General features: G+C 45.1%; 2 protein-coding genes across 6 annotated transcripts in view; one reads left to right on the top strand and one right to left on the bottom strand.

The window, feature by feature from the left end:
• Nucleotides 1–10971, top strand: part of CA12 (carbonic anhydrase 12) — a 53010-nt gene extending 42039 nt beyond the window's left edge. Inside the window, exons 9-11 of one of the 4 annotated variants that reach the window (XM_034994705.1) lie at nucleotides 9049–9081; nucleotides 9944–10031; nucleotides 10800–10971. In XM_034994705.1, coding sequence (XP_034850596.1) covers nucleotides 9049–9081; nucleotides 9944–10031; nucleotides 10800–10872 — 194 coding nt within the window. In that variant the 3' untranslated portion in view covers nucleotides 10873–10971. Of the gene's footprint in view, nucleotides 1–9048; nucleotides 9756–9943; nucleotides 10032–10799 lie in introns of those variants that run through there. The other 3 variants (XM_034994707.1, XM_034994706.1, XM_034994704.1) reach the window with 3 other exon arrangements.
• The window catches only part of APH1B (aph-1 homolog B, gamma-secretase subunit), a 76190-nt gene that overhangs the window by 12616 nt on the left and 40584 nt on the right, over nucleotides 1–22990 (bottom strand). Inside the window, exon 7 of one of the 2 annotated variants that reach the window (XM_034994712.1) lies at nucleotides 206–373. The exons of the other annotated variant lie outside the window; for it this stretch is intronic. The gene's annotated coding sequence lies outside the window, so the exon portion shown is untranslated. Of the gene's footprint in view, nucleotides 1–205; nucleotides 374–22990 lie in introns of those variants that run through there. 2 annotated transcript variants of the gene reach the window in all.

Here is a 22990-nt window from a genome sequence, read left to right as displayed (position 1 = left end):
AGGTGATCGTATCCAAAGATGACCCCATTGACCCACCTATCTGAGAATCAGCTCTCCTGGTCTCACCTGGTGTACCTTTGTTGTTGTTGTTCTTTTCTTATTGTGTGAGATTATAACTACCACTGACTAAGCTTAGTTAAACATAGGAAGACTGTATTTCAAGGCCCTTGCTAGCAAGCTTTAGAAACATGCCCTTCTGAACAGACCCATACGTATGGGTCAGAATTAGGTTCTTCTGTCAGTTACGGAATCAAGAACTGCCCAAGAATTTACCTTTTGTGCTCGCCTCTCCAGATACCACTGGTTAAGGTAATTTCTCTCTTTTCCTCAGTTTCCTGGTCTGGAAAACCCAATCTGTGAACAATGATCCTTCCTAAAAATTGAGAATATATATGATGATGACTGTCAACTTCTTTTCTAGGAAATGCCTCAAATGTACAGAATTATCCCTTTGTGATCTCTTTTGGATATAAATTTATCTTTTCCTGTTCTTCAAAATGGAGTATGTAGTAGTCAAGGGTTAAATGGAAAATACTTCAACTCTTCAATAAAATAAAAAAACATAAAAACTCTACCTGGAGATAAAGGACTGGGCCCACATAGATAAGGCAGAATTTTGTTTGTGATTCAAAGATAGTAATCAGATCTCTTCTCTGGGCTGGTCTATACAAGTCACAGGGGATACTGTGATAAATACTCCCCGTATAGTCAGAAGACCTAGGCTCAAGGCCTCAGTTTGTTTCCTCCTGGCTGTCTGATGTAAGCAAATCATGTCCCTTCTTTGGCCTTGGTTTCTTCAGCCATAAAATAACAGGTTGGGCTAGGTGAGCTAACATCCTTTCAGTGCTAACACTTTATATGATTCTAAGTGGACACTAACGACTGCCCGTCCTCACTTTACATTGCAGGGACAGTGTTTGAGGACAGTTACAGAGGATCAGAAGAAACCATGCAGGAACTTGAGTCTGACATCCAAAAGTAACCTCCACTTGTAACAGTGGACTGTGGCATTGGGAATAATTAGCCATCTTCTTAGACTGGCTCAGCTCTAAGTTGGCACTCATGGAATGGGCAGTGTAGTTGGGCCTGCAGCAGAGCACTTCAATAGACTCTCCTAGTCTAGCTGGGGAGCTTGAGGGGCCCCTCAGCAGAAGCCTGGAGACTAGCTCCAAGCTTAGGACATCAGGATCAAAGCCCAAATGCAGGTTTGCCACTGCCTTTCCTGCGTGGTTCACCCCGAACTGCTGTTCCGAGGAGGCCAGGCTGGGCCCAGCTCTCCCCTTGGAGTGAGACACCACGGCAGTCCAAGGCAAACCTGTTCATTTGGAGGCTGATTATAGACACTTGGCCAGAATTGTCCCCTCCTGCTCGCTTCTCAAAGACACAGGCAGCTAACAAGGGCGGTTTCCCAAGGAGCAATGGGGAGGGCAGCCCCAAAGGAGTGAAGCTCCAAACCTCACCCCTCAGGGGCACCTGCATTCACGAGGGCCCTCTCACACCCGCTTGGACGGGCCTCAGACTGTAACATGCCATTTCAGGTTTATGCGGTGAGCCCGTTTGTCAGTGTGAACCTTGAGCACTTCGGACTCACGTATTTATGCACTCTTCCACTGAGGCATGCTCGTAATTAGGGTATGATTGATTCAGGGTCTTCTCTGGAAGTTAACAGGAACTATGGAGTTGGGAGTATTTTTCCAGGAGAAAAGTAATGTAAAGGAAATCGTCCAGGAGAGAAAGTGCAAGGACTTTGAGATTAGGCTCTGAGGTTTAGCCAAATTGGAACAATTGGGACTGAATCATTTAGCTTGACCATGCTTTTTCCTCAACTGTGCTTAGAAAAGGAAAGAAGAACTTGGTTTCTATCCTTAAGAGGTAGTAGTCTGTCCTGTAGCCATCAAAAAGAATGAAATCTTGACATTTGCAACGATGTGGATGAAGCTAGAGAGGATTTTGCTATGAGAAAGAAGTCAGTCAGAGAAAGACAAACACCATATGATTTCACTCATATGTGGAATTTAAGAAACAAAACAGATGAACATAGGGGAAGGGAAGGAAAAATAAAATAAGATAAAAACAGAGAAGGAGGCAAACCATAAGAGATTCTTCACTCTAGGAAATAAACTGAGGGTTGCTGGAGAGGAGGTGGGTGGGTGATGGGGTAATTAGATGATGCATTAAGGAGGGCATCTGATGTAATGAGCACTGGGTGTTATATGCAACTGATGAATCACTAGATTCTACCCCTGAAACTAATAATATACTATATGTTAACTAAATTGAATTTAAATAAAAAAATTTTAAAAATAATAAATAAAATGCTGGGGAAAAAAAAAAAAAGAAGTACAGACTTAAGTAGTCAACTACGATTTAGCCCTAGCTCAGGGTTTCTCAACCTTGGTGCTACTGACATTTTGGGCTGGATTATTCTCACTGGGGAGCTGCCCTGTACATTGTAAAATTAGCAGCATCCCTAGCCTCTCCCCACTAGATGCCCATAATATCCCCCCAATTCTGACTGCCAAAAATGTCTCCAGACATTGTCAAATGTCTCCAGGGCAGGAGAGGCAAAAATGAGAACCACTGCCCAGGGATTACACAAAGACTTTCCTAGGCTCAGACTGTTTTTTTTTTTTTTCCCACTCAGAGGATTCTGGAGTTTTCTGTCAAATGCCCTGGTCTTTATTCTATTACAGCATGACATTTTCTTTTTTTTTATTGCCTTTTAAAAACATTTTTACTTATTTATTAGAGAGAGAGGGAGGAGAGAGCACAAGTGGGGGAGCAGCAGAGTGAGAGAGACAAGCAGACTCCGTGCTGAGCGCAGAGCCCGACACGGGGCTCAATCCTACGACCAAGAGATCAGGATCTGAGCCAAAATCAAGAGTAGGACGCTCAACCGACTGAGCAACGCTGATACCTCTACAGCATGACATTTTCAATCTGGTGATGGTTACCCTGAAACCAAAAAGTTGTTGGATTATTAAGGTGGAGCAACCAAACTCAAGAGAAACCCTGTTCTCCACCTTCCTTTAGAATTTGAATATACCTTCTTTTTATATAATTGGGTACATCCAAGGCTAAGAGAAGTGGATGAGAGAGAACTATCTACTCTAAGGAGAACTATATAAACCACTTTATCAGGGGTCCAGATGCTTCTGAGGCAGCAACTTGCTTCAGAATCTCCTTATCATTTTTCTCCTTTGCTTTTGTACCATTTTTTTTTCCCCCTCAGAGAGAGAGAGAGCAAGCATGTGTGTTGTGTTTCTTGTTGCCTTTGGCTAAAATGCCCACTCTTTGTGGAGAGGTGAAACTCACATGAGGCACTTTTTTTTAGCTCTTAGAAAGTGCCTCTTCCAAGGGGCACAAATAGAAGACTTGAGCTAACAAGAGGACACAAGACTCATTGTCCTCAAGGAGGGATCCCAGAGAGGGGAACACACCCTGTGAGCAGACCAGACCTCACAAAAGTCAGATCCCTCTGGGAGAAAGGAGAAATATGGCAGAGGCAGATTTACAGACCAGCGGCCTGATTCTTGGTTCCTTCAAGTTGACCTCTTCCTAGCTAAACATACCAGCCCTGGGTCCTGATAGTGATGGGTCATAAAGGAAGAGCCTATCAAACTGAAATGCTAATGTTACCTAGCCCTATTTTTAATATGCCAGGGCAAGGGAAACCTGAGGGACAAGGGGGAGCCAGAGAGTTTCTACAATCATGTCTGTAGTGGGCCTTTAGACCCTTTAGACCGCCTTTAGACAGGAGTGCGGGACAGCAGACGGGCTGCGGGGGGAGGCGGCGGCTTTCACCTACGGTACATCTGTGGAGTAGCACAATTAGAATCTGCTTGACCCTGTGGGACCTGGGTAGTTTTATAAAGCCTTTAAAAAGGAGAAAAGAAATCTTACAAAGCTAAGATGGCTAATTATCTACTTTCTGAGACTAGAATGTATGCTTTGTGGTTACTGACCTTGTGTTTCTAAAAGTTCTTATTTTTGAATAAAATCTATTAGATGGAAAGTATCATCAAGTCTACCAAGGTATCCAAATGAAAGACCAGAGGAGTTCCCACCTTCAAATTCCCCTGGATACAGGGGTGGGGGTAGGGGCTGAATAGTCAGGAGCAATCATCAAATGTGCTAAGAAGTCCCTAGTCCCTTCATCTAGTGCAATGTAATGGGCCACGTGTTTCCAGAGCACACCCCAACTCAGGCACTATGGGGAACAGAAAACCCCAGTGTGGATGTTCTCTGGCTCCTAAGAGCAAGCCTCTGGCACACAGCAGACCAGGGGGGAAGTCAGCAAGCTGGACCTCCCCCTTGGTGAGGTGGCCCCATCTGTCTTCCCAGCACTCTGCACCACCCCCCCGGACCCCGGCACTCATCCACACCATGTAGGGCCTCCCTTAGCATGGTACTGCTTTCATCCATGCACACACGATTCCCTGCGCCTGGGATGCCCCTCACCTCTCCCACCTGGAAAATTCTTTCAAGACCCAGCTGTAATCATATCATTCCAGAAATCTTCCCTGTTCCCCTGAAGGTGACTTAGAATTTCCTTCAACGCAGCTGGAACAACTCGTTCATCTCTGTGACAGTTCTTAGCATACCACAGGGTAATGACTTACTGCCATACAGAAGAAGAGAATAAGCGTGTCTAGATTATCCACACGTGCTACCAGCCCCCTAAGGACAGGGACGATTGGGATCTTTCTCTTGTGGCACGCATTGTGCCTGGTGCTCACTGCAGTTTGAAAGAATGTAACCCACCCGTCTCCCTGCCCCTCCCCTCCCTAGGGTCTTCTCTGCAGAATGATTTGAACATAAGCCTGGCTAGTTGTCACATTCTAGTTTCAAGTTTTATTTTGCTTTGTTTTCCACTTGCCAGCAGCATTCAAATCAATCCATTTGTCTAAGAAACATTAAAGATCTGTCAAGGCTGTCAATTTTTGAAGTCCCAGGAGGGAGTTGCCCTGGGAAGTTGTCAGGCTTTTTCTGTTGCTCTGGCCTGAAAGGAATTAAAGGCCCCAGTCCCACCACCTACCGTTCCTTCAGCGCAGACAGCCTGAGCCTGGCCACGGAAGGGAGCTGAGAGTACTAAGCCTTAGTACTAAGCTCAGTAACCCACACCTACTGCTCCAGAATTTGGGCCCCTCAGAGCAACGCGGCTTTCTGTCCTGGGCCTGCAATCCTGCAATCTGGAAGGCAAAGCCCTCAGTCCCTATCATGGTTGTCGCAAACCAGCTCCCTTGTGTAATCTGGTGGTATCTCTTTGGCAGATTTGTAGAAATTATTTCTTTTTGGGATTCCCTAGTGCCAATAAGAAAAGCTCCCCAGTTAAGTATGTTCTCCAAAGATAGTTCTGTTCTGTGGTCACTGAGGGCAGCTTCCTTGCTTTTCTTACCAAAGCCTTGTCAAAGACGGGGCTAGCATCTTAGTTACTTCAGCCTATGATTTGTATAAAGCAGAATAGTAAGAGCTTTTATCATCCAAAAGGGGATTTTATGTATTTAAACTATCAAATCGCTGCTAAACCAAAACTCCTCTTGTCTCTTTTATAAGACTGGAGACTGCTAAAGGCATAAACATATACATAAGATGTATACATATGTACGTCCATATATGTAACTATGTAAGATGTCGCTTACCCAAACAGTCCATACTTGAAAATAATATTTTGAAAGGAAAAGGATTATTTTCTGTTTGAATAAGTAGAATTGCAAACAGACCTAAAAAAATGCTAGAATTGTTCCAGGAGCTGCGAGCTGTGTAAATGCGGTGCTTGTTCCTTCCGCTGGGCTGTTGTGTGTGTGCACGTGAGGCTTCAGAAGACCTCAGAAGCAGTTAACGGGCATCCCTGGGTCCACCAAGACAGCAGTGAAGATGCAGCTCCTGAGCTAGCGAGAACAGGTAGCAAGGCCCCTGTGGCAAGCGGCTTGCCTGTCTTCTCCGGGGATCTGTTAGGTTCTTCTGTATCTGTGTGATTTCCCTCTCTGTGTCAGACTGCCCTGTCTTTGCTCACCCTGGCCCGTACAGGAACACTTTATGGAGAGCAGGTCGCTCTCCCACGTCGGTGGGGCATGCACCCTCTTACCAACCAGCTCACAAGCCCCTTCACTGTGTTTTCATACTTGGCTCTTGTGTGCCATCGCTGTCAGTCAGCCTCTCTCTGTCGCTCCTGTCTCAGGGTTCTTCAGTGGGAACTGCCTGTCTTATTTGCTGATTAGTAACAAACCATTTCTTTGTTTAATCTGCAAATGAACGTCCCTGGCTGTGTCCCGCCCTCCATCATCCGTGTTGCCTATTCTCTACAACACTCCAGAGGCTCTGCTGTGATGCAGGCTTCGGCTTCTCTCTCTGGGCGCTACTGCTTCAGCTGCCCCAATGCCTATTCCTGTGCCCCCCGAAGTCTCCCTGCCTTTCCCTCTCCTGTTAGTTAGCAGAATGGGACCCAAGCCCTGTGGACTGCATCGCTCTCTACAGAGAAGTCCTGCTTCCTTGATGGCTGGTGCCGTCTCAGCTCGCAAGGGGCGGCATCCCGATATTGTCCTGCCCTGGGCTTCTTTAGGGACAGAATTCTGATGAGGTGACACCCTCATTGCCACTCATCTTCCATAGTGGCTCATGTTCTTCACTTGCTCAATCAAGCTGCTTTGTCTTTGCTGTATCAAAGTCTTGGCTGAAAAGCATCTGTCCCAAGCTCTGGGGCTTTCCTTGTCTTTGTGACTGCTTGCTCATTTCATTATTTCCACAGAGAGGCAACTTAGGCCCTCACAAGTAGTCATCTAGGAGCCAGGAACCCTGCTTAGAGCCCTGGATTAAATTAGGCTGTTTATAGGGCCTAATTCAGCCAAGGGCAGCAGATTTCCCTCCAGATGAGCCACCAACCTGGGCCATGGGTTCTTGGGAAAAGTCCCATCCCTGGGGGCCTTGCTTCTGGAGACTTGGCTCTGCTCCCTGAGCTCCCTGGGGGCGCTTCCTCCAGCCTGAAGTGGGGCTGCTCAGCTGTCTGGGGGCCTGGGTGGCTCTCCAGATGTTTGAGGTGACTGTGAAAGCGACGACTTAGAAACTGTCCAGTTTGGATGGCTTAGCCAAGGGGTTAGGCTTACCAGTGGTCCTATGTGGCGAAAACTAGCTGGTACCACCAGCATCTGGAGCTTTGGGAACAAAGAACAGAAGTGTATTTCATCAAAAGGCTTGGAAAAGAAACCACAACTAGTTGCGGGGTTTTGGTTGTTGTTTTTAAGATCTTAGAAGCCTTGGTTGCGTTTGGATACCTTAAAAAAAAAAAAAAAGAACCCAAATACCAAAATACAGTGTGCAGAGGCCACGGGCTATGCAGAGAACGCAGCATATGCTATACAAACACCAGATGCTCTCCCCAGGGGAGACTCCTATCCCGAGTGTCTCCCTAAGCCACACGCTTGTCCTTGTGTTCAGGTTACAAGAAGAGACCTGGGGCAGGGAATCAGGCCATGGGAGCCACTCTGCCACTTGGGAGGCCAGGGGCTGCTGATGGTGGCCAGCAAGAGCCAAGAGAACAGGCCACCCTGTACTTTGTGGACAGCTCCTCTCCACAGCTGCTCTGCTTATCCTTACAACAGCCTGGGGCCACCTGCGGAAACCAGACCAGAGACTCCTAGGGGCCAGCCTCGGATGAGGGAGGCTGCACGTTCCATATGAGATTGTGGAAGAGGATAGTAGGGAAAGGACACAGGGCTGAGGGCTCCAGGGGGATCAACTGGCCACACAGCCGAAAAAGGGGGTGAGCAAAACCTCATCCTGCAGTCTCTGGTCTGGTTCTCCAGGGTGTTACATGCCCCCAGGTATGAGTCCCTGGTTGTCTGCTGGCGTCTCACAACTGATCAGGGCTCTCCCAGGGTCTGAGTCATCACAGTGGACTCTGTGGGCACAGGCTCTCCGGAGGATCAGGCTGGGTGGCCACTGTCTGCACAGCTCTGGCTTCCAGCACGAACTGGAATAAGCACTCATACTACATATGCACATACGTTAAAAGTTTCTACTGAGGTCAGAAAACCACCAGACGGGGGGTGGGAGGATGGGTTAGCCTGGTGGTGGGTATTGAGGAGGGCACATTCTGCATGGAGCACTGGGTGTTATGCACAAACAATGAATCATGGAACACTACATCTAAAACTAATGATGATATGTAGGGGATTAACATAAGAATAAAAAAAAAAAAGACCCAAATCAAAAAAAAAAAAAGAAAGAAAACCACCAGACAAGAGGGGATCTGTAACAGAGCCTTTCTTTAGATAGAGGACCTGACTGGGAGAATGGGGAGTAGTTTTAAGAACCTGGAAGAAGCATGCTGGGGTAACCCAGGGGGGCTTCATGACTGGGTTCCTCTGTGTTACTCAAGAAGATGGGCTCACCCACGACCCACCAGGGAGGTGCCTAGGAGGCTGACTATGGGATTTTACCTCAGATAGCTGGGCACTATTTCAACCCCACTGAGGACTCCTAACTCATCCCAATAATAATGCTCTGAGAGAAGCCACAATCTCAGGGTTCTACACAGCAGAGAAGGGAGGGGGGTATGGAGGAGGGGTTTCTCCAGTTTGCCCAGTGGGGCCAAAGCAAAAACAGAACCAAATCATGACAACAAGACCGGATGGGGACAGGGCAGAAGTCTAGCGACAGGCTCCAACTAAGTCCTGCCAGCCCCAGCCAGCCAGAACCTGGCCGATTCCTTACTGATGAAGAGGGGTAGGGATCCGAGAAGCACATAATAGCCTGCCCAAGTAGACTCTGATCCTTACCCTTCCTCATCTTCCACTTTAGTCATGTTGTACTAAAAACTGAAGTCTGGCCCTAGCAAAGAGACTGCTGTGATAAAGGAGAACTGGAGAGGGAGATCACAGTGTGAATTCCCAAGGTGCACAATTCCCTCTATACCATGGGGCACCCAGAAAATCTGCATAAGCCCTGTACTTCCAACCGGACAAAAGGTGGGGCTTCGCTCAACACACTGGGAAAATCCACCATGGTTTGACTTGGTTAATTTTCAATCTTTTCCTCTCCCCTTTGAAGTGCAAGACCTTACGTACACAGGACTGAGTCTGGGTATGTGGCCTGCCGGCCTTGCATGCTGCAGCTGGGTGATTGCTGTGATTCTTGGTATGCTCTGGGCCTGTGATACTTCCAAGCCCATCCTCCCTGCTTCTCTGTGCTGTCACTCTGGCTTCTGGCCCTCTCCTTGCTGTGGGTCCTACCTTCAAATCACTCTATGATTCAAAGATGAACTGCCAATCAAATGCTTCCATAATGAAAGACCTAATCACTCTACAGCATGTGTACATTCAATGAGCCTAACCAAGACCTCTGTTGGCCATGCTGGGAGGCTGTTGCCTAAGAACAGGCCCAAGCCCAGTGTGGAGGTTGGGTGACGGGCTAGGTGATCTCGGCAGTGGGCCCCTCATTGTTTTAGACTACTTAGGACTGTGCAATGGAGCTTGGGAGCAAAGCCGATAGAGGCTTCCCAGTGGGCCTTAACTCCAGCAAGCCAAGACAGAGTAAGTTCTTATTCTGTAGCCCAGGGTTTCTCCAAGTATGGTTCATGAACCATGTACATCAGCATCAGCTAGAGCTGTTTGGTTAAAATGCAGATTCCTGGGCCCCGCTCTAGACTGAATGAATCCGTGGTGCTCGGGCTCAAAAAAGTCTACATTTTAAACCAGCTCTTCAGATGATCCTGGTGCAAGTTTGCGAACCCTTGCTGGAGAATGACTACAGTTTGAAAATGGCTCTAAGTACTCCAGCCAGTTCTGCTAAGCCAAAGACCAGAACCTGAGAACAGAAATGGGGAAATTACATCCTTCTGTGGCAGATTACACAGCTGTCACTTGACTTCGCATCCAAGTGCCATGGGATGAGACGGACGCAAGGGAAGGGGGAGTGTAATGCATGTTCACTGCCTCTTCCCCAGGCATTATCCTTTCAGTGGTCCTGGCTGGCGTTCTTGGCATCTGTGTTGTCCTGGCAGTGTCCATTTGGCTCTTCAGAAGAAAGAAGAGGTGAGCTGGTTTTGGTTCAAAATGGCATTCGGGTAGCTTATTTGTCCATGAGGATTGACCTGTTTGGGAAGGCAGTCTGCAGAATGAAGAGCCCCCTGCACCTGTACCAACACTTATCCTAGGAGTGCTGTTTCCCAAACACCATGGCCCCCAGCCTCCTTTGCATGAGACACTGGGTCATTATGCTCAGAGGTGGAGGTGTGTCCACCAGCCTGCTGCCATGGCTAACACCTTAAGACAAATTTCTTGATTTGGGAATGGGGAGGTCCCATTTGCCTAAACATAAGCAGCAAGGCTGTCTTCTTTCTAACATCTTTACATCTGTTTTTTTGTCTCTGAATTCAAAAAGAAAAATGAAGGGAAATTTGATGTATCACTTCCATTAGCTACTAATGCCCTTTGCTCATGTTTTTATTGTCATGTTTGGTTTTTCTAGAACCAATTTATTTTTCTAGAATGTATAAAAAAAAATTTCCAGGAATCCTGTTATGGAATCAAAGCTTTAAAGTTGGGGTGGTAATGAGACCTTCTTCAAAATGCCGGTCTAGTATTGTCAGCTGTTTTAAGAGAACAACTGGAAAATGACCCGGTTCCTTTTTGGTTAATGCTTTATTTTGGGGGCATTCCTCCCAAGACCATCAGAACAGGGGAAAGGTCCCCACGAGAGGAATCTGACCCCTAAAATTCGTCTCATTCCGTAGCTGAGTCAGGCTGTTCTCTGCTTGTCTCTTCCCTTTAACTGAGACTTGTGTGTTCTTCTTGTTCCAGTAGCAAAAAAGGTGACAACAAAGGAGTCATTTACAAACCGGCCATCAAGAAGGAGACTGAGGCCCATGCCTGAGGCCCCAGAACTCCCAGGCACATCCAAGGAAGGACTTTGCTTTGGGCACTACACACTGTGGCTCCCTAGACATTTGAAATACCTGAGGGTTCTCTGAAGCTCAACCCACAAATGCCCCAGACCCACGGGGGGCTTTTAGGTGGGTGCCCTGCCATCCTGATGCCACGGCCACTGCCCGTACGATCTGTGCACGGCAAGAGCTCGCCAAAGAGGCAGGAACTCTGAGCTGTCTGCTTCAGCTGTGTGAGCCCATGAGTTTGTCTGGATTCTGGGGCCACAGACCAAGTCACCCATTGGGGGCTGTGATTGGTCAGAAAACACTTTCATCCAGGGATTCACTTGAGTGTGGTTTCCTCTGATTTCCTTCTGCAGTGACAAAACTTTTGGTCTGACCTTACACCTGGGAGGAAGAATGATCTAGGAAGGGTCAAGGTGTCAGAGACAAAAAGAAAACAAAAGATATTCTTTGAAACATAGTAGCGGCATTTCTGAAGTCCTGTCCTTTGGATCAAATGCACTGAATGGGCCCGAGAGAGACAGAATGAGAAGACGCATAAGGTCTGGAGGAACTCACGCTGGAGTCAGAACTGGAGTCAGAAGTCGTCAAGTCTAAGTGTGAGAAGGACAGAATATTAAGCCCAAGCCCAACCTCCTGTCAGCGGCACAGTTATGCTTTGTACCTCACAGACTTTATAAATAATTAGGCTATTCCTTGAAAAGTGTTGTTACATTCTCTCTCCTAGAGTAGACACGAGTTCTGAAATGACCCAAACTGCTTTTGAATCTAGAGAAAATAGGCAGAAGCAAAATGACTGAAGAGCTTTGTCTCTTGCCCAGATTTCATTTTGGCCACTTCTGTGGTGTCCCTACTGCCAATCTAGAATTGGGATGTACCTACTTCCCTGACTTTGAGGATGTTGAGTCATGGCTTGGTTAAAATCTATTTTCAAGCTATGAAAGCAGGAAGTTATCTGTGCAGGGTGGGGGCATCATGGTATTTAGGGACCAATAATAATGGAATGTTACAAAGATGCTTCATGATCTTCTGCCCAAGCCATAGTTTCTGAGAAGACTTAACTCTTCCATAGATATAAGAGTCCCTTGGAGACCAGTTAGTTCCATGACTGGGAAGGAGCCTCCACCACCAACCTCTCATGGCCGGCACCTTGCAGTTCACAGAGAACTTTCGATTCCTGGTCTCATTTTGACAACATGGAATGTCCTATCAAAGCACAGGTTTCTTTATAACATCTTTTCCTTCTACTCCTCCCTCTCACTCTGAGAACAGTCTTCTCCCTTCTCTACCATCATGACTTTGTGTAGTGGTGGCGAGCCCCATGGCTTTGTAGCTAGTTTGCTAAACAGAGGTGCAGAAGACCTAATGAACACTCGGACGTGTGTGTGCACAGGATCTCTGACAGCCTCGGAGCCTGGGGCGGCATCCTCACCTTGCCATTAGCATGCCTGATGCTGATCGAATGACAGCAGGGACAAGCCTCATGACATAGCATTGTGAATTAGGTGATGCTTCCTTGGCCTTGGCCCAAAGTTGCCAATCAGAAAGCAACATAAATCACTCCAGAGTCCTGGGACTCTCTCTCTACCTTTTATGGACAAATTTTGCAAGAGAACAAAGAGACCATTGTACCTGGCACAACGGCTGTTCATAAAAAGGGAGATTGACTAGGCCATGAAAACAGTGGCATTTTCTCCTGCCCTGTGGCTGAGATAAAGCAAAGCTAGGGAGGCAGGCAGAAAGCTCCAAGAATCAACACTGTCAACTTCCTTGCTAATCATTATGGGGATCCTGGGGACCAAGCTTGGAAACTGGGAAGGCTCTCCTCAGGTTCTCACTCATTCCGCCAACACCAGTCGCCACTGAAGGAAACCAGCACTGTGGCGTGTGAAGTTCCTCTGCCTCACTCGCACCCCCTTGAAGGCTCAGGTGCTGGGCTGGGTGCACTATGGGTAGAGATCACAAAAACAAGGCCCATGTGGGAAAAGGACAGGGAAGGCCCTGGCTTCTTTGTTTCTTACTAATGGGAGAGTTTGAGTCTCTTTGTTCTGTTTCTTTAGGATCATCTGGTCAAAATAGTAAAAACTTACACCTGGGGCGCCTGGGTGGCTCAGATGGTTAAGCGTCTGCCTTCGGCTCAGGTCATGATCCCAGCGTCCTGGGATCGAGTCCCGCATTGGGCTCCCTGCTCCTTGGGAGCCTGCTTCTCCCTCTGCCTCTGCCTCTCTCTCTGTCTCTCATGAATAAATAAATAAAATCTTAAAAAAAAAAAACAAAAAACTTACACCTGTTTCCTTAATAGACATTCTAGGATTTTGCTGCATTGATTATTAATCCCATTTCAAGTTCAGACCTTAAGTTCTTCTCCCCTTCACTAAACTCTCTGAAGGCCTCCTGAGCACCACTGGGAAGCACCAGGGTCTGCAGCACCCCTCTGTCCCTGTGCCTCGGATGGATCATAGGCCACTATGATGATGGTCTGTTTAGCACTTCTGTATTTATTGTAAGAATGATTGTAATGAAGACATAAACTATAAATATGAGAAATCATAAATAAAATGTTTTTCACATCAGACTGATTTTTTTGGAGGTGAGGTTGAAGCATTACTGTTGGCAAAGCACCCTGTAGTCCCCGGTCTATGGTGACAGGTAACTGATCAGAACAAGTAACGTCACTTGTCTATAATGTCTTAGGACCTGGCTCCAAAGGAAAAGACACTGATGCACTTAATCATTTTAGTGAGGATGGAGGCCCATAGTGTGTGCAGCCCTGGAATCACATAGCTGCTTAGCGAACAGAGCTGGGAAGTCTGGAATAATCAGGGAGAGGCTCAGAGAGAAGCGGGTATCTGAGCTGGGCCTCAAAGAAGAAGTCAAATTTGAACAGAAGGATGGAGAGAGGGAGGCATTCCTAACTAAGAGGACATGAATATAAAGACTGGGCCTTATGTCTCTCTACTTCACTGGGTATTGCACTTAGTAGGTTGGAAGCCTCTCTTGGTTGCCTATTACCTATTTTGGATTTTTTTTTTTTTTCCAAAACATGCTATCATCTTCCATACAATTTTTTATCTAAATCCAGATTTCACATTCTGGTTTGGTGGAAGAGGCAATCCTGTAGAGGTTACAAACAGGCACCACCATGGTTTGTTTATTTAGAAAAGCTTCCAATTTTCATTGCAGTTGCCCAAGGATGGAAACAGATGAACCGTCCAAGAGTAATTTTGCTCTAGTAGGTTTAAAGCAGTGGGCCCGGCTTTTAGAATAGCAACATTATAAACCGTCCAGGTTCTGATGGTGTCTTCAGTCAGAACACAGGTATTTTTCAGTTCGCCCCCTTTAGCATCCTTCAGAGGTAAGGACAGGTGGAGCAAGGCACCCACAGTGCCTGCGCAACTCTCATTCCTTTGCACCTGCTCCCACCCCCCTGGGGCTGGGGTGGCAGGGGGCGAGGTTGGAGTAAGCAACAGAAATCATCTCCCCTCCCCCACCCCCTGCCTTCCATACCCTTGCTCCCCATTCCCTGACTCAAGATTCTTTGGGGTTGATGATCAGGGGCATGTGGTGGCAAGAGCCATGGATTGGCAGGGGAAACTCAAGTCTTCCCTCAGGCTGGCCATTACCTCCTCATGTAAATCCAGCAATATGGACAATCTAGAGCACATAGGCGGATAGAATATAAGACGATACAACGCGAGACAGGTGAAAATTTAAAGTTATGGTAGCCACACACCCCAAAAAGGAAAAAAAAAATAGCGACATCAATTTCAGTAATATATTATAAAGCCCAGTAGATCCAAAATACTATAACTTCAACATGTAATCAATATTTTGATAGGAGATAGTTTCATTCTTTTCTCTGCAGTAACTCTCTGAAACCTAGTGTGTATTTTAAATTAACAGCACAGCTCAATTCAGATGCTAAATTTTCATTGAAAATATTTGATCTGTGTTTAGGTTTCACAAAATTACAGTGGAAAAAGCAGATTCACATGCCCGAGTTGCTCCAAACAGGCTTAAAAGTTTTCCAAAACCTGAACCAATTATCAGCTTTTAAATTGAAATTGATTGAAGTAAAATAAATCAAGCTTTTTCTCACTTTCATCAGACACATCCTAAGTGCTCATAGCCACACGTGGCCAGCGGCCAGCACAGCCACTGTGCAGATATGGACCGCTAACCTTCTCCTTTGACATACCCTTTGGGAGGGTTAAACCTAGAGAGCTTTCATGCAAAATGCACCTGAGAAGAAAGCTTTGGGGGCTGAGGGATGGGAGATGAGAGATAGAGGATGGGGGAATTCAGGCAGCTGAATATGGAGGATGGAAGAAAAGAGGGCAGACAGAAAATCAGGCCAAGGTGAACAGACCAGCAGACCTTAGGCACAGCTCCCCTTCTCCTTATACCTCTTTTTGTAGCTCCATGGGGGTTCTCCAGCCCTCCCTGCCCTGGCTATGTCCCTTGGCCAGGCCCTGGGCTACAGGTGCTCAGCAGTGACTTGACCTAGAGCATTCTGGTGCCTTTGCAGGAGCTTGAGCAACAGGCATGAGGGTGCCTGGTTAACTTGTTGGGGGACCTCGCTGCAGGACCCTGGCCAAGTGCCAGGTGCTAACTGTCCCCCTAACAGCCCCCTCCTGATCTCCTCAGGGTCTGAACATTCCTGCTTTGTCTCCACCCTTCTGGAGCTGGCCAGCCTGAAGGGAGCAAATGCCTGAAACCTGAGTCTCTTGAAATGTCAGCTGAGCTCAGTCCCTCAATTTGGAAGGAGTTGCAAGTTGCCTTCCGTCAAGGGTGGGGAAAGTCATGAGGCAAGAGGAAAGGAGACTTCTGCAGCTGCCTGCTGGGAAATGGAGTTGCCATCTGCGTCCACACCGTGCACAGCCCGGCAGGGGTGCATGACCCTCTATGGTCCTCTGGCTCAGACTCAACTATGACAGGGTGGGGAGAAGGTGTGAGGCCCAGACAATGCTAGAGAGGAGGGGCCCCTTGCTCTACCTGTGCCCTGTCATTTTAGAATGACTGGGCAGGGATAAGGGCCAAAGTGCTTTGTGATATAGAATTATTCACCATAAAAAAAAAAAAAAAAACTATTAGACCAGGCCAGCATATCGTTATGACTACAGGTCAATCAGGGATTCAGTAAGCCTCCCACTTGTATATTCTAGACTACACCTTCACTCAATTATCCCACAACCCAGGGAAAGCGGAAACAGAGCCTTTATAAGTGGGAAACCAAACAAGGGCTCTGGCCCTGGGCTAAGTGAAGGTCCCACAGCTCCTGCAGCTCTCTGATCCTCAGTGACAGGATGGGGTCTGCCCTTCGCAGCTCCAGTGACATGGAAACATCTGGGAACAGAATTTTCCATGCTTATCTCAATCATGCCGCAACCTCACGAAGCCCCAAAGGCTAAAGACACTAAAGGCATTTGTGCCAATGATTTCTGGAAAGTCAACAACAACCTCCTGCCTCCAACCTGCTTAGTAATATTAAATCCTGGCCTCTGTTCAGGAAAAGTCTGACCAAAGATTACCAACTCCAAGTAGACAAAGGAGTCAGCTCAGCTCCTGGGATGTTACCCTCACCTCACCCTCAACAAACCAAATATGTCCCAAGGATACATTCATTGAACTTTCTCTATTCCTAAGGCTGAACTGGAGAGAAGGAATAAATACACACATGCACACACTCTATAATTCCATTTGTATAAAATTCTAAAAAGTGCAAAATACATTACAGTGATAGAAAGCAGATTGGTGGTCGCCTAGGGATGAGGTGGTGGGGGAAGGTGGGGGATGAAGGGATTACCAAGGGGGCATGAGAAATTGGTGAGGTGATGGATATGTTCATTATCCTGATTGTGGTGATGGTTCCCCCCACAGGTCAAGACAGTTCAAATTTTACACTTTAAATATGTGTCATTTATCTTACACCAATTATCCCTCCATAAAACTGTAAAAAAAGGAAGAAAAAGAAAACCCCCTACACCCAGCCAAATGACATCCTGCCCCGTCCTGGCATTTCCATTGAGAGCTTATCTCCTGATCCATCTGGAAGAAGCCTGGCTAGAACTGGCACCTTCCCTGGGACCCACCCTGTGGGTGGGAGCCCAGGAAGGAGTGTGATGTCTATTCACACGGTCAGCTATGACCTCTCGATACTGTAAGTGAAAGTCATTATTTCTGCTTGAGTTCACTAGTTTCAAATATTAACTTTTAATTACGTGCAATGAAGACAACAAACACAGGGCTATGGGTTCAAGGACAGATTTAGACCTCTATAGGAACTCTGTGTCAGTGATGACAGAGTCTACTGGCTTCTCTGCAAGAATCAAAGACTCTTGTGGTGAGGCAGGTAACAAACATAACCAGTGAGTTCATCTGCTGAAACTAGTTCCCCAAGCTACCTAGACATCCAGCAACAGATCTCATGCATCTTAGCTTCTTTCCTTCCCAACCACCCAACAAATAACCATTTGAAAAGTTTTCCTAAATGAAGTACAATCTTCCCATGGAGAACAAGCATGGTTGGGAGCTTCTCACTTTCCCTGGGTGAAATCAGAATTAATCTCCTGTGATACTGTGATGTAGTAAGATATATGTATGTGGTATTTGTCCCCAGTTCCTGGCACAGAGCTCCCAAATATTATTCATAATAAGCCCCTTTAAGGTGTACCTAAGTTGATGCTAAAGAGGTGATGCTTGGAGGATAGGGGGATGGTTGCCAGAGGAACCAGCCATGTGATTAGAGGGCTGGAACTTTCAGCCCTACCCCCTGACCTCCAGGAGAAGACTGGGAATTGAATTCAATCGCCAATAGCCAATGATTTAATCAATCATGCCTACATAACAGGACCTCCAGAGAAACCCTAAACAATGGGGTTCAGAGAGCTTCCAATACATGGAGGTACTGGGAGGGTGGTGCACCCAAAAGAGGGGATGAGAGCTCTGTACCCCTTTCCCATACCTTGACATATATATCTCTTTATCTCACTGTTCATCTGTATTCTTTATAATATCCTTTATAATAAAGCAGTAAATATAAGTAAATGTTTCCCTGAGTTTTGTAAGCTGTTCTAGCAAATTATCAGACATGAGGAGGGAGTCATCAGAACCCACAATTTATAGCCGGTTGGTCAGAAATACAGGTGACAGCCTGGGACTTGCCACTGGCATCTGAAGTGGGGGCAGTCTTGTGGGATTTAGCTCTTAACCTGCAGGGTCTGTTCTAACTCAGGGCAGTCAGTGCCAGAAATGAGTTAAATCATAATCTCATTTGGGGAAGCAAGCAGAAACCACTAACCATAGTATATAGAAGAGCAGCCTGTAAAGAATACTATGTGCCCATCAACAGAAGAACGGCTAAGCAAACTGTATATCCAAAAGATGGAATACTATTCAGCAAAAAGTTGTAAATTATTGATAAACAAAAAACATGGATGAATCTCAGAAAATTATGTTGGATGAAAGAAGTAAGCCACAAAAGAGTACATGTAGTGTTATTCCATTTATATAAAGTTCAAAACAAGTGAAATTAATCTATGGTGATAGAAGTTGGACCCAGTGGTTGCCTCTGTGGAAGGCGGGGTGGATTGACTAGAAAGGAGTGCAAGGGACCCAGCTGGAGATCTTGATAGGGGTGGTGGTTACACATGTGTATCCATTTGTCAAAACTCATCCAATTGTATACTTTAAATCTGTCCATTTTATTGTATGTAAATTATTCCTTGATTTAAAAACATATATGCTAAGGGGTAACAGTGGACAAAGCCACTTGCTTTGAGTCTAATCACGAACGATTTCACAAAGGGTAACATTTGAGCAGGACTTTGAAGGAGGAATAGGATGCTTTCTTTCAGGTTGGAACTGAAAACAAGAGCAAGTATGTGGAGGTATAAGAGAGAGCTCAGGGATGTGCTTGAGACTGTCTGGGAAAGGAAGATAGGGGATGGTGGGAGGCAGGAAAAAGTGGTTGGGATCAGACTGTGAAAGGCCTTGAATGATGTGCATTTTCTAATAAGGACAACAGAAATCATGGAAGCGCTTATAGTTTTATCTGATTACTTAAACAATGTATGCTCATTAAAAAAATACAAATAATATATGTATAAAGCCAAAAGTCCCCCCTAATCCCAAAATAAGCATTGCTAACAATTTAGTTTTATCTTTCCAGCCTTTATGTCCCGGTGTGCATATTTTAGTATTCATTTTTAATAAAATGGACTAATAGGATACATATTGTATGCTCTATAAGGGCTAGGATCGTGCCTGTCTACTTTCACTTTCACATTCTCAGTATCCAGCACAATGTCTGGCCTAATGACAATGGCCTGGTGAATGAAAGAATGATCTATACCTTGCTTTTGTTTTCTAACATGTTCCAAACATCCTCATTCTTTTTAATGGCTATAAAGTATTCTGTTCTTTGAGGCAAAGCTCTACTGACAGACATTGTTGCAAATTCCTTACCATTACTTGAATATATTTCAATAGGATAAATTCCTAGAAAAGGAATTGCTGGTTCAAAATATGCACATCTCAAAATTCTTTTTCAGTTGGTTCCTTTTTCTTTTTCTTTTTTTAAATTTTATTATGTTAGTCACCATACAATACATCATTGGTTTTTGATGTGGTGATCCATGATCCATTGTTTTCGTATAACACCCAGTGCTCCATGCAGTACGTCCTCCTTAATACCCATCACCGGGCTACATCTCAAAATTTTGTAGATATAATGAATTATGCTAAATCACCACCCAAAGGGTTGTACTAATTTGCTTTCTCACAACGTGCCGCTTCCACCATACGTTCAACAATCCTTGATATTATCAATCTTTTTCATCTTTGACAATCTGATAATCTAAAAATTATTTGCTTGTTTTGTATTTCTTTTATTAATAGTTTAGCATTTTATGTTATGTTTATTGGCTATTACATTTTATCTGTGAATTATCTGTTTATGTCCATGGATCACTTCACTAAATCAATCATCTTTTTTTATTTATAGAAGCTTCTTATATATTACAGGTGGCAACTCTTTGTAGTATAAGCCAAAGGTATTTCTCCCAGTCTTCTTTGTTTAGGTTATCTTTAGCTGTTTTAAATTTTATGGAAATTTTTTCTCTTTGTGATTTATAATAAAGTGCTGAGAAATACTCTATCCACCTTAAGATTATGAAACTACAGTTGACCCCTGAGCAACACAAGTTTGAACTGGGCTGGTCCACTTACAGGCAGACTTTTTTCAATAAGCATATTAAAAAATTTTTGGGAGACTTGCAACAATTTGAAAAAGCTTGTAGACAAACTGCATAGCTGAGAAATATCAAAAAAATTAAGAAAATGTTAGGTATGTCATGCATAGAACGGATGTAGATACTAGTCTACATTATCATTTACTTCCATAAAATATGCACACATCTATTATAAAAAGTTAAAATTTATCAAAATTTATGCACATATGAGAAAGGTAAACAAAGATGCAGTATTAAATCTTCACTGCATAAAATTTACTGCGGTACATACTGTACTACCATAATAATTTCACAGCCACTTCCTGTTGCTATTGAGGTGAACTCAAGTGTTGCAAGTATCCACTTAAAATGCTGTGTGATGGTAATCATCTCTGCATGACCAATTCACCTCTCCAGTAAAATTGCATCTCACAGTAAAAAGTGAGCTCTCCCATTCTCACATATTTTCCATTATGTTCACTGCAAAAGTATAAACCTTGAGTAACACTATGGGACCCCTATGGAGTGCCTCTAGTGATGCTGGAAGTGCTCCTAAGAAACAGAAAAAACAGACATTACAAGAAAAAGTTGAACTGCTTGATATGTACCATAGTTTGAGGTCTGCAGCTGTGGTTGCCTGCCATTTCAAGGTAAATTCATCCAGCGTAAGGACCATTGTGGGGGGGAAAGGAAATTCACGAAGCTGTCACGGCGGCTATGCCAGCAGGTGCAAAAACCTTGCACTTTTTTGCAAAATACCTTTATCTTGTGTTGAAAATGCAGCTTTTATGTGACTGCAGCATTGCTATAAGAAAGGCATTCCTGTAGACTCTAATATGATTTGAGAAAAAGCAGTCATTATATGACAACTTAAAGCAAAAGGAGGGTGAAGGATCTAAAGCTGGAGAATTTAATGCCAGCAAAGAGTGGCTTGATAATTTTAGAAAGAAGTTTGGCTTAAAAAGTGTCAAGGTGGGCGCCTGCGTGGCTCAGTCAGTTGAGTGGCTGCCTTCGGCTCAGGTCATGATCCTGGGGTCCTGGGATCGAGCCCCATGTCGGGCTCCCTGCTCAGCGGGGAGCCTGCTTCTCTCTCTCTCTCCCTCTGCCTGCCTCTTTGCCTATCTGTGCTCTCTATCAAAAAAATAAATAAAATCTTAAAAAAAAAAAAGTGTCAAGATAACAAGAGAAGCAGCTTCTGCCAACCAAGAGACAACAGATGAGCTCCTACTCACCATTAAGAAAATCACTGTTGAGAAAGAATATTTGCCTGAACAGGTTTTTAATGCAGACAAAAGTACCCCCCTATTCTAGGAAAAAAAAATGCCCCAAAGGACATTTCTTTCTTTCTCTCTTTTTTTTTTAAAGATTTTATTTATTTGACAGAGAGAGACACAGCAAGAGAGGGAACACAAGCAGAGGGAGTGGGAGAGGGAGAAGCAGGCTTCCCGCTGAGCAGGGAGCCCGATGCGGGGCTCGATCCCAGAACCCTGGGATCATGACCTGAGCTGAAGGCAGACGCTTAACAACTGAGCCACCCAGGTGCCCCCCAAAAGACATTCCTTAATAAAGAATTGAGCACTAGGATTTAAGGCAAGAAGAATAGGCTAACTACTGTTTTGTGCAAATGCAGTCAGCTTTATGGATGAGGACTGTCCTTATCTATAATGCTACTATAATGCTACTAAAGCCCCAAGCCTTGAAAGGAAAAGATAAATACCAGCTGCCAGTCTTTTGGTTGTATAAGAAGGCCTGGACGATGAGAACTCTTTTTCTGGATTGGTTCCATCAATGAGCCTGAAGTCAGGAAGTACCTTGCCAATAAGTGATTGCCTTTTTTTTTTTTTTAAGTTTATTTATTCTTTTGTAATCTCTACACCCAATATGGGGCTTGAACTTATAACCCCAAATAAAGATTTGCATGCTCTTCCGACTGAGCCAGCGGTGCCCCAGTAAGTGACTGCCTTTTAAAGTTCTTTTTTTGGGGGGGTGGGGCAGAGGGGCAGAGAGAGAGAGAGAATTTTAAGCAGGCTCCATGCCCAGCACAGAGCCTGATGAGGGGCTCAATCTCAAGACCCTGAGATCATGACCTGAGCCAAAATTAAGAGTTGGACACTTAACTGACTGAACCATCCAGACGCCCCTAGAGTTCTTTTGATAGCGGACAATTTTTCTGGCCACCCAGAACCCCATGAGTTCAACAAAGAAGGCATCAAAGTGGTTTACTTACCCCCAAACACAAACAATGTCTCTAATTCAGTCTCAGATCAGGGGGTCATAAGACCTTTAAGGCTCATACTGTCAACACTATGGAAAAGAATCCTGATAGGGAAAACATCATGAAAGTCTGGAAGGATCACACCATCAAAGATGCCATAATTGTTCTAGGAAAAGCCATGAAAGCACCAAGCCAGAAACAATAAATTCCTCCTGGAGAAAACTGCCCAGATGCTGTGCCTGACTTCACAAGATTTACGACAGAGCCAATCAAGGAAATCATGAAGGAGACTGTGGATATGGCAATAAAGGTGAGTTTCAAGATATGGATCTTGGAGAAACTCAAGAGCTAATACACATCACATCAGAGGAATGAACAGAAGATGACTGGATGGAGATGAGTGCTCCGGAACCAGTGCCAGATGATGAGGAAGGAGACACAGAAGAAGTAGTGCCAGAAAACAAGTTGACGTTAGACAATTGGCAGAAGCCTTCTGATGATTCAAGACTGCTTTGACTTCTACAACATGGACCCTTCCACGATTCAGGCACTGAAACTAAAGCAAATGGTGGAAGAAGAATTGGTACCATAGAGAAACATTTTTAGAGAAATGAAAAAATCAGAAATTATGATGTATTTGCATAAAGTCACACTAAG

The sequence above is a fragment of the Mirounga leonina genome, unplaced genomic scaffold, assembly GCF_011800145.1.
Source record: "Mirounga leonina isolate KUSES-001 unplaced genomic scaffold, KU_Mleo_1.0 Mir_91, whole genome shotgun sequence".
In the NCBI taxonomy this organism is placed as follows: Eukaryota; Metazoa; Chordata; class Mammalia; order Carnivora; family Phocidae; genus Mirounga; species Mirounga leonina.
This window is presented reverse-complemented; position numbering and strand designations above follow the sequence as displayed.